The 12,148-nt window shown below is 37.4% G+C and overlaps 1 protein-coding gene across 2 annotated transcripts in view; it reads left to right on the top strand.

Annotated features, from left to right (window-relative positions):
* Nucleotides 1-12,148, top strand: part of LOC134586516 (cytochrome P450 2K1-like) — a 426,562-nt gene that overhangs the window by 406,925 nt on the left and 7,489 nt on the right. For both annotated transcript variants that reach the window (XM_063442072.1, XM_063442071.1), the window contains exons 3-8: nucleotides 1,380-1,542; nucleotides 3,953-4,102; nucleotides 5,348-5,508; nucleotides 9,234-9,410; nucleotides 10,599-10,737; nucleotides 11,221-11,405. In XM_063442072.1, coding sequence (XP_063298142.1) covers nucleotides 1,380-1,542; nucleotides 3,953-4,102; nucleotides 5,348-5,508; nucleotides 9,234-9,410; nucleotides 10,599-10,737; nucleotides 11,221-11,405 — 975 coding nt within the window. The remainder of the gene's footprint in view (nucleotides 1-1,379; nucleotides 1,543-3,952; nucleotides 4,103-5,347; nucleotides 5,509-9,233; nucleotides 9,411-10,598; nucleotides 10,738-11,220; nucleotides 11,406-12,148) is intronic.

Genomic DNA, 12,148 nt, shown 5'->3' with positions numbered 1-12,148 from the left:
CTCCTCCCTGCCTTGGTGGGGGGACAGTAGAAGGCAATCTCTGGTTTAAGTAGTGAAAGTGAACTCTAGCATCCTCAGGAGCTAATAGAGTTCACTCTTGCGAGATTCAGAGCGCTGCCCTAGCAACCCGCACCAATGCTCCGAGCTCATGAGCGGAGAACCCGGTGGAGCTGTAGGTCAGTGCTTCCCCGGGTCCTCTCTCCCTCCCCGGCCGGTGAGAGATATCTCTGACCAGGGGAGAGGGAGGCATGGTTCTCGGTTGTATCATTATAGAAAATAAGTAATTTTAGTCTTAGTTATAAACTGGAATCAATCTTCTATAATAATGTGTGAATAATTTGGTGTATGGCCCCTACTCTCAAGGATCTAGAACACTGTATTTTCTGTGATTTTTACATATTCCTTGCTAAACTTTTCTGAAAAGAAAGAATCCTGAATAAGAAGTCCTGGGCATCATGAATGCAATGGGTTGGATTCTGCAAATGTTACCAGGTTTAAGTTCCACTGATAAGTCTAGGGTCCCCTGCCTAGGTCATTTCTACAAGTAATAGGTGCTGTGTATGGAGCAGTGGTATCACCAGAGTGAGAAGGTTGTCTGCATCCTGTTTTGAGTAATATTCTGTGTTTAATAGAATAGTATAAATTAAATAGTTGCATCACCTTATATATTACAATTATTTACATTGTGGATATATATTTGGCAGTGTTGTACATTAGGTAAAAAAGACAAACCTTTCATTCTAACAAAACACACATGACATGTGTGATATACACCAGACAGCCTAAACAAAAATCAGGAAAGCAGATTAAGCCACAATATAAATGCTGAATAAATACAACTTCTACCTAGCTGAAGACATACATCCATGAAGTGAAAGGGGAGGGAGTTCCTTCTCCACTACAGCTACACAACTAGAAATCCAGCCAGTAAATCACCCAACAGAAAATTAACACTCTGCAGAGCATAACAAGAGAGTGCAAATAGTAGAAAAATGCTATGTTCAATAAAAATACACGACACACAAATAGTGCAGAACACAAACCCAAATGTACGATACCAGGAGAGCCTCGTAGTGCATTTATCTAGTATTTGAACTCTCTTTCACGTTCTACGGAGTATTTCTTTTCACCCTTCTTTTTTTTGTTGGGTGGAATACCAACTAAATTTATATTTGTACACCAGATAGTCTACCTACATTCTGCCATATCAGTTAGCAACACACTACCAAGTACATTTTTCCACATCAGTAGAGGTTTTGATACCTCCTTTTAACAAAACTGCACCCTATTTATTTCTTGGATTAGACAGTACCGATATATAGCTACAGATGTATTAAAAATATGTTAAATATAGTAACATTCCATGTTGTACTTTGCAGTTAGCTGAGGAGTATGGCTCTGTATTCAGTTTTCACATGGGAATGAAGAAAGTGGTTGTATTGTGTGGCTACGATGCAGTGAAAGATGCTCTTGTCAACCATGCAGAGGAGTTTTCCGATAGATCTTTCATACCCATTTTCCATGATGCATCCAAGGGACACGGTAAGTTTATTCTCAGTTAGCGGTAAAACTGAATTGCAAAATGCAAGCCAAAATAATCAGGTTTGCCATTTTTCAAATTCATTACAGACCTCGATTTAGTAAATACACCAAATGTAATTCAGGTGAATTACAAAGTCAACGGCAAACGATTATCAATTATTTCAGCCACTCTGGCTTAGAGTTTGCATTTCAGTCAATATATTTTGCCATAGCTGACTCTTTAATTAATAAACAGATATCGGTCTGTGTTTATGTAAAAATTCACATGCTTTTGCTGCAAAGATTAAAATCCATCAAAATACACACAGTAGATCATTTTAAAGAGATGGGCAAGTGAATATATACAGAAATCTTACAAATATATTTTAAACTCAAACATCAACAAAGTATGAATCACACATTTAAAGTTTATTACAATGAACATTTGTAAAGAACAAATGCCATTATAATAAATGCATGCCAACATTTAGACCATCTTGGTAGGTGTTACATCACTTGTACAGAAACTCTACCCATGTTCCATGACCATGACCATGGTGTCTTCTATATACATGAAAAATCAAAGTTATGAAAGTGTACCTTGTGAAATCTGGAGAGAACATTTAAACATTTCTTGGGCTAGCAGACCAGCTGGACACATGCCAACCAAATCAAGACTGCAGGCAACTAAATTGATTTGTTCTGTTGACAAGCAATTTAAGGGAGCCAATCCTCTTTCTTACCTAGTAGTTACCCTGTATTATAGTACTTATACTTCTAACAAAATAACTCATAGAATCGTAAGACATTTAGAGCCAGTGATGGGCTAGTAGTCTTCTGTCTGGCTACCAATCCTATAATGGGCCGTGTACACGACAGGTAATAATCATGAGTTCTTGAGTCACATGTCTATAACTTAGTTGTGTACATATCCGCCATCAACCCTGCGTGCTCTACCACCAGTATAATATGTAAGTGCCTTACTTCCTTAACGGCATTTACAAATAGAACTAATGAAAGCATTTTAAAATGTAGAAAACACCATTATCTTTCATTAATTAATTGATGTTTCTAGTTTTGTGCCACAATGTACTGTTGGAACTTTACGTAATTGTCATGTGATACAATGCATATGAGTAAGACCCAACTTGTTAAAATCTTTGTCTCTCTCTCGCCATACCAATTCCTATAAATTATTTCACCACTATTACTCACAGGTTGGTTTTGCCTGCATGGAGTCCATGAAGACCAGTTCTTATTTTACTGTCACTGATAATGGTGCTCTCTCTCTCTCTCTCTGCTCAGGCAGTATTTTCGGAACTATGCCTCGATCATATAAGGCAGTGCTATGTGTAAATAATTTGCAAGATTTACATGCAGTACATCTCCTGACCATGCGCATGCAGTGGAAATGTGTGTACAATTTTATTTATCATGCACAGAAGAAGAAAGAGTTATATAATTGTTGTCATCATTCACCATCTTATAATATGTCCAATAAATACGTATTAAGGGTGATTGCAATAAGTCCTTTTATGTATTGATTTCCTTCTATGAAAGGCTCGCCATAATATCTTCCATATCACCCCAAAACGTTAATACCAATCTGATGTTATTTATAATTAAAATATTTTTTTCTGCATACGATGCAAAAAGCAGTACAAACATAAAAACACTTGACAATGCTACAGCTTAAAAATATTACAGAGAGAGAGATTTTAGATGGATAGTAAGCAACTTTGTCACGAAAGTCAGTGGAACAGAACTATAATAGACTTGACTATACTGATGTCAAAACATTTGGCCAACACTCTGGGCATATAAAGACACACCTGAAGACCCTCACTCTTCTTACTATACTATACACACACATTCCAGGCCTGTCATGGTATAGCAAATTGCCATCTGTTCCTTTTAACACATTAGTAATTCACAAACGGAGGATACTGCACTCACACTTAGGAATCCAGGTGCTTATCAGGGTCAGGGTTGGCAAAACCCAGTTTAGTAGATAAAATAAATTAGGTCCGGGCAACGGCAATGTTTCGGCCTCCACAGAGGCCTTTATCTGTGTAGGCCTAAATGTTGCAGTTTATGTTTCAGTAAATCTGTCTTCCTGCAGCAACCCTGAGTGCCCAAACCTAATTTCTTTTTAACACATTAGACATCCACACTCAATATGAATAGTAACATAGAATAGGTAATATTCTACATTAAGTTACTAGCTTGTGAGTAAATCCCAATGTTGTGGCAGTGTGCCAAAATGTTATATATTTATCTTCTTTGCTAAAAATACAAAAGTATATTAAATTCTTGACAATTGGTCTTGATAAAATTATACAGATTTTTACTAACAGTTATTGTTAGAAGAAACTGTAAGTTTTGAATTTATTAATTAAAAGTTTCAGCAAACGTCAATTGTTTAATTTAGGTGTCGTTTTTGCTCATGGTGAAAACTGGAAAGTGATGAGAAGATTCTCTCTTACTACATTACGAGATTTTGGAATGGGCAAAAAAGTGATTGAAAACCTGATTAACGAGGAATGTGATTCATTGATAGAAGTATTTCAATCATACAAAGGTTAGTGATTACTCACAACACATTAATACTTGCTTACAATGTGTTTTGAAAGTATGCTCTCCAATTAAAGGGCATGTGTTGTGTTAAACTGCTATCCAAAGAATATTTAAAACAGAAACAGAAAGACATTTCTTGATTTAAACTTTACTATGTGTAAGTTTCCTTCATAGTTGATGTAGCGGAAGACCGGTATCCCGACTGCATAGTTACGCTAGATTCTCCTCCCAACTGGAACAGGAACCATTCAGTGCTTATAACACCATTCCCCTGACATCAGATGACACATGATGATGGGAAGACCAACTGATTTTATTGCACACAATGCAGCCTTTTATTCACAGACCACCAGCATGGGGTCTCCATTCACAACATACAGATCCTACAGGATCTGGGAGCCAAACACAGACAAAAAAACAAAAATATGTTAAAAGCAGTCTCAGACCCCCACAAGCCTTACAAATCTGTCAAAATAGCGCCCTGTTCCATAAAGGCTTGTAGAAACGCCACCCGGTTAAAGTTTAACCAGGCTCCTAGAGTGATTCTAGCCGATAACAGTTCCAGGTGGTTATAGTCATTCGCTGGTACTTTAACTGGGTCTAGGTAGGGGGGCTTCCACTGGCTCATAGGTAGCGATTGTCCTCCTGGATGGATTGTAGCTCCCCTCCAAATAGCTCTCTCACTGGTCACTGGGAAAGGAGTTAAAACCATGTGTAGAAATGACTGGGACAGAGAGTAGTGCGTGGCCAACCGGAGTTCCATGCGAAACATGGATTAATCCCGCTAAACAGTCTGAAACATTTTGGTTCGGTTTATGGTCAGGAGACGGAACAGAGGCAGGTGCTTGTTGGAACACATGGAGGGGAGGTGGACACAAGGAGTCAGAGAAGTTATATAGTCTTTTAGTGTAGGTACTCTGCGGACTGAGTGTATCAGCCACAGTCACTACTTTGGCAGCAACATAAAAGTTGATAAATAACTTTCAACCCATCATTACTCTCCAATATAGCTTTTAGTGTCATCATGTGCACATGGTCATATGAATTTAAACAATAGAAGTAGTATTGCATATAAAATATGATAGATAGATAGATAGATAGATAGATAGATAGATAGATTTTTCACAAATATTTAAATAAATATTTTCTTTTGAATACATATACTCTTCTTAGATTTTATTTAATGTATAAAAATTTAAATGTATCTTATTTTATGTATGTGTTTTTTGTTTTTTTCTTATTATTCTAGGAAAGCCTTTTGACAACAAAATGATCATTAATGGAGCTGTATCAAACGTAATTGTATCTGTACTACTTGGCCATCGTTTTGATTACAATGACCCACTATTTTTGAAGCTTATGGGCTTAATCAACTCAAATGTGATGATATTGGGAACTCCTATGATTTTGGTAAGAACTTTTTACCATTAACATGTATTTCTTGTCTTGCTGTTTTCGTAGAGTAGAGCTCTAACATCAACTTTCATGTCTGTGTGTATATATACACAGCCTGTAGGCAAATCCTGAATTTGTGGGAGGGTTTACCCAGGTAATAAATACACTCTGGGCCAATACTGCTTGGTTCAGTACAGAAGCTGGCCTTGACCATTTTTTACAACAAAACCGTAAGTGTGTTTTTTTTTTTACCCACGTTGCTCCATGCTATTACTGACATTCAATATGTATTCGGCCCACATTCAGCCTTTCACTAACTAGGATGGCATTCCCATTTAAGTTCAGCCCTCATTCGGAAATGACGAATTTCACTAACACAAATCAGTTCATGAATTCTGCTTATTGTATTTGGCCCTCATTCAGCAATATCAGTTTATCCTATGCAATTCAGTTAGCCATCCTACATTTTAATGTATAATAAATGCTATGCCATATTTAGTTTGTCATATTTGCAGTTTATTACTGTCAGCTTTGATTATACTTGTCAGTTTTGAGCTGATCAGCATTTGTTACTTATGTTCACTAGGCATCTTCCAGCCTCAGTACCTATATGTATTCTGTATGTCTGCCCTCTGGGTATTCAGATACGCATTATTACTAATTATATGGCTAGGTGTTGCAACTGATGGTCCAAATTTATGTCAGGCCCAAACTTGTGGTTAGTATTTATGGTACTGCCTGTTAGTAATCTGTCTTATTTCAATGTACATCACTACTTACATTGTTTTAAGCTCTTTCTGTGCTGTGTACAGGCCTAATAAAGTGTACGTTAACATTATGTTGGTCATAATCATGTCTGTTCTATGGTTATATGGCCATATACACAGCCCTCATCTAAGTATGCTATTGTCACACTTCAAATCAAGACATACCAAAAACCAGGTCTGCCACTTGGGCAACCTACTATGACCACCATTTTAGGAAATATACATGTGTTTTGATCAGTGGTTCAGTGGTACGGGCCTCTCACAGGTCAAGTTGGTTATATACATGTTATGATAATGAGCAGGTCCACCATTTTGCATCACAATGTGTAGTTTGCACCTACTCCACAGCTCAACAACCATTAATCAATCAACACCCTATAATTTAATTCACTCACTAATTCTCATACTGCCCTTACATGGCCACCTCACTACTCATGAATCACATTGAGTTCTCTCAGCCTTCTACCTTTACATCCTCACTATGCCTTCACTACATATGCTTCATTGCCCTTGGTGCGCTGAGCACTACAACCTAATTTTGGCCTTCCTGCCGCTCAGGGGTTATATATTGCCCTATTATACTATGTTTAAGTACACCACTTGGTGTAAAAATAAAAATTAATTAATTAATAAAACCATATTGAATGCCAGATTGGCCGGATCAAACACCAGAGCATCACTACTGTCCATACGAAAATTTACAGTACATTTCACAACTCCTGCAATCTTGGTATGATTATCCTACATTTGTTCATGCCATAATCCGAACATTTAAAGCAACCTCTTATAGATCGGGCAGCTCAAGACTTATATTTGGGACTACCAGCCTTCTGCTGCAATACCTCTACACGTGGCCTTTACTAGGCCTTCATTCCATACGTAACATACTGCCCTCCACGGGCAATCTACAATGACACAAATTCAGCCCCTCATTTGGGCATCTACATACAACATAAGATTTACATTTAGCACTCTTGGCCTTCATCTACAATACCTCTACATGTGGGCCTCACTAGGCCTTCACTCCATATGTTGCATACTGCCCTCCACTATGGGCAATCCACTATGCCAATCATTTAACAATTACATACAGCATTTTGAGCTTTACAAGGGTCTACTGCAACCCTGTCATATTATGGTTGACTATTCCTCTCTTCCTTGTATTCTGTCCTATATGACCCTCTCTCTGCACTCCCAAGAACCTAGTACTCCTCATTACACATTTAACCATATTCAATCCTCCTTGGTCTGCCTTGGTTTTACCTGAGCCTCCAAAAATCCCCAACTCCTGTCACAGGCACTTACTAGATCTCACATATTTTGCTTCCGGCTAGTAAACTAGAGATGTTCCTATCTTTCTCATACATACTTCAGGTCCTTCTTGTGGAAGGACACACAGTGGGAACTCATAATTAGATTCAGCAATACGAGGTATTGATTTGGATCAAATCAAGCATTTAATTATTTGTCTATCTACTTTTTTAAATTGATTAATTAATTGCGTGCACGCTTTTCCTAGAAGTAAGTCACACCGGAGGCAAAGTTTCTGATTAGTGAAAAATCTGAGGAACGGTTTATTCCAAGGAGTGGGAGCCCCTTTTAAAGCAGAAATATGTCATGTACAGAGTCACAGTTAACATAAAGTATACATTCAACAATTGGTTAACAGTCTAAGGGGTCTTGTCTAAACCCACCCTACAGGATGTAATGTCATCATTACAGAGCACAAAGGAAGTGGGGGAGGAGTTAGTAAAGGAAGATGTTCTTTTAACACAGGAATTTGTTACACGAGGCTTGCTCAATGGCAAGTCTTTTAGATGTGTATACACACACACACACACACACACATCTAAAAGACTTGCACTCATGGACTTTTCAAAAATAGTTTTAAATATAAAAGTGAAGTGTTGATAAATAAAAGTTAGGATGTATTCTTTATTCTGTATCAAATTCCCAGAATGCTATGTATAATATTGCTTTATATAGTTGAAGAGTTGGTGCCATCTCATCTGTTTATTTTAATGTTTTTTTTTGTTTGTTTTTTAACTATGCATATAAAGTTGCCAACTTGTAAGATTGTCTTTGTTCCATTACATTTGATAAAAAAAAGGCAAATAATTGAGATGATATCACTATGTTACAGGACATGCAATCTAAAAAGATTTTGGAATAGGATTGACAAGAAGCTGGCATTTTTTTGTGTGGGGAATTTTGACACATCACTGTCAGGATAGTCTGATACCCAGCATGCAGAACCAAAGTAACCAAATAACAGAAAATAGAAAACCCTAAAATGTATTACCAGACATTAGAATGGCCAGTTTTAATGTAAAAAGAATAGAAGAAACAGGACCAGACGAGGTCAGGAGAAAAGTGAGAAGGTAAACAGTATGACAAGCCAGGTCAAGGAAAATACAAGTTAAAATAATCAAGGTACAAGCCATAAGTCAATAACACAGTTCAATCAATAGAGAAAAGGCGGTCTCAGATTAACCAGAAATGAAAACCACAATAAACAAATGCCTAACTAAAGTTTATATAGCCCTAAGAGGACTGTGATGTGCTATTAGTGATCACATGGCTTCGGAATGTGCGTGTGAGTGACATACATATGGTGATATACGCACATCTGCATCATTTTCATAGGTGGAGCCATTAAATGGCTCTGATACACAGCTGTCAGCATCATTTAACACTGACCACCAGCGACTGAGTCTGCTGAGGCATCCCTTGGACCTCGACTTATCACCAAAACAGAAAGCTCAAAGGAATATAATGCCAACGAATGTCAATATTTTGCAATCCAAAATGACAAAAAAAATCAAAACAAATCTCAATAACTCAAATTATAATTGGTCCCACACAAGCTTGTGAGAGGCTGAAAATAATGTGTTTCTCCAATTTCACCAAATTGAATGAGACATATCCATCCTTACCTGAGATCATAATTTTTTTTCTTATCATTTCCATTAGCTGTACAACATGCTTCCATCTTTGGTTCGCTTGTTACCTGGAAGTCACAATATAATCTTTGAAAATGTCCGGAAGATGAATACATTTATTAAAGAGACGTTTGCAAAGCACAAGGACCAGCTGGACATGAACGACCAAAGAAATCTCATTGATGCATATCTTGTCAAGCAACAAGAGGTAACAACATCAATTTACGGGGAATATGACTTATTCAAAATATATTGATAAGAAGGTCATTTTTAGCAAGTTTAGGCTGAACTTATTTATCTAATGATATTTCAAGGCATGAACAAACTGTTATATGCCAGTGGGAAGAATACAAATAAATACATAAATAATAACAAAGTACATTGTCACTATTTGGGGACTTTTGCCAAATTTGGCCGGGAGACAGGTACTTGTGAATTTACTTAGGTAAACCTGTCCCTCGTGTGCATAACCAACTTGATCTGATGTGGTCCACTTAGGTGCTGACATCAGTGAAATTCTAAACACAGCTACTGGTGGCATGCCCTGTAGTAATGCGAGACGCCACTACACAGATAGTTGCAAGGAAACTATGATTTGAACAACTCAATAGGAAGCTTCCTGCAGCTCCCTTGCACAACTGGACATCTGTGAATGGGCCTCTTTGATCCATTAAGCAAGGAGTAGAGGATCTCATATTTCATTAAATGTAATAGCTTGAAAGGATCGCATAAAGACAGCTGATTGTATATGGTGGTACATTACCTCTATTATAGTATAAAAGGGGGTCTAAATGACAACCCCACATGGTATTTTTTATTTTTATTTTTTTTTTATGAATTTGTATCTTTTACTTTTTCTGAGTGGTGGCTGGCTAGTCACCACATAATAAACAGTTCTGATTTTTTTTATAATGTCGGGGATGGAGTTCAAACCTTTGGGTCCAGATGTAATAAATATTATGCTTATTTCAGCTGTCTGGAGGAATTCAGTTCAACTGACATCTCAACCAAATTTCAGGGCCTAAATTACAAAATTTGGACATTGATGAATTTCATTAACAATGTCTGGATTTTGCCATCAGAATGGCCCTGTACATCAGTGAATGGTTTTGCCCCATTTGATTTAGGGCCATAATTTGCTTTCTCCTTATTCATCTTTTTTTTTTGTGCCACTGATGAAACGGTGATTCACCACTCAAACAAACATGCTTGTCCATAGCTCGAGTTTTTTGTTCAGTTCTACATCCATATGGTGCTCTGGAGTTACAGAATTTGGACAACTCAATAATCAATATAAATTTAGACAAATTGCAATTCAACTGAAAACAAATGCACAAGTCTATTATGCATTATAGTTTATTTTTTTTAACCATATTGTCTTTTTATTACCATTCAGGAAAAGCCTAAAGGTTTATTTTTCCATGATGAGAATTTAACAGGTCTGGTGGGCAATTTGTTTAGTGCTGGAACAGAAACAACCTCCACGACCCTTCGATGGGGCATTCTGCTAATGATGAAATATCCAGAGATCCAAAGTAAGACATCAGTTTATGTGTAGGAGACATGATCAGCTTTGTTATATATGAAAATATTGGTTTTACTACTGTGGCAGGGCACCTGTACTCTGAGTACCTCTGCCTGGTCTGCTTCCTAGTCACTTTCGGGGACCCTGTTGCGCCTCGGCCTCAGAAGCCAAAGCTTGACTGGGATCTCTCTGGAGCTCTTTCCTTCCAGGCAGGTATCGTCCCCTCTGCCTATTCATCCCCAGCTTCTCTTCCAGGCAGGTATGCACCTCTGCCTGCAATGTGATAGCTCTTGTCTTTGTAAAGACACTTGCGGCTCTCGGGCCTAGCTCTCTTTTTGATTTGCCCTGGGCTAGAGGGATCATGCAGCCAACCATGAGGTTAGTTAGTAAATGTAAGTAAATATGTGGATTTATATCACAGCTGTATAGTGTGGGCATCAGTTGTTACATAGAAATGGTATATATTTTAATGGAATACAAACTTTATTGACAGAAAATGTCCAAAATGAAATAGACAATGTGATTGGATCTTCACAGCCTCAAACAGAACACAGAAAAGACATGCCATACACAGATGCTGTCATTCATGAAATTCAAAGGTATGGTAATATTGTACCTAACAACGTTCCACATGCAACTACTCGTGATGTCACATTTAGAGGATATTTTATTCCTAAGGTGAGTGAGTATATTTATATTTATTTGTTTTATTCGTGTCATTTATTCAATTATTTACTGTATCGACTAAATTCATATAAATGAATAATTTCACTGTGAGTTTATGAATTTTATTTATTTGTTTTTATTCATAAGGCTAAAGTCATGCCAATTAACAATTATGTCGGATTTTCAAATAATTTCTATGAAATGACTTCAAAATGGCTAGAGTTCCCAACAGGATAATGGAAATTTGTAATAATATGCTTTAGGAGCTATGACGTTGCAAAACTTGATTTCTAATCCAGTCTAATCTGTGAGTCTATAAAGGCAGACATGTTTACTTGTTTCTACTTGTTACATATGTTCCTTGTTTTTACAAAAGCAAATCATTTTTGAGAACAATGCAATTATCATTACTATAATTATTAGAGGCATCATACATGTACCATTTCAAAATATTCCCATACCATAAACAAATATCATTACTGCAATGGACTCTCTGGTCACCGAACCCAGGTACATGTCTCCCCAACTCTCTTTTTAAAGACTGTTATCACTATGGACTAACCCTCCAACCCGTGTCTCCCATCCCAACACCCCTTGTTTGCATCTCCAGAGTCACCCTTCACCAGCAGGGAGACTGCTGAGACACGGTGCGCCTGACCGGGAGTAACTCTGAACTCCTATGGAACTTTAGAGCGAATTGCGAAATTGCTGCATTTCTGCTGAAACTGCAATCAGAGCACTTTCGGTCCCAGAAC

This window comes from Pelobates fuscus, chromosome 2 (genome assembly GCF_036172605.1).
Source record: "Pelobates fuscus isolate aPelFus1 chromosome 2, aPelFus1.pri, whole genome shotgun sequence".
Classification (NCBI taxonomy): domain Eukaryota; kingdom Metazoa; phylum Chordata; class Amphibia; order Anura; family Pelobatidae; genus Pelobates; species Pelobates fuscus.
Note: the sequence above shows the minus strand (reverse complement) of the source record. Positions and strands in the feature narration are given on the sequence as shown.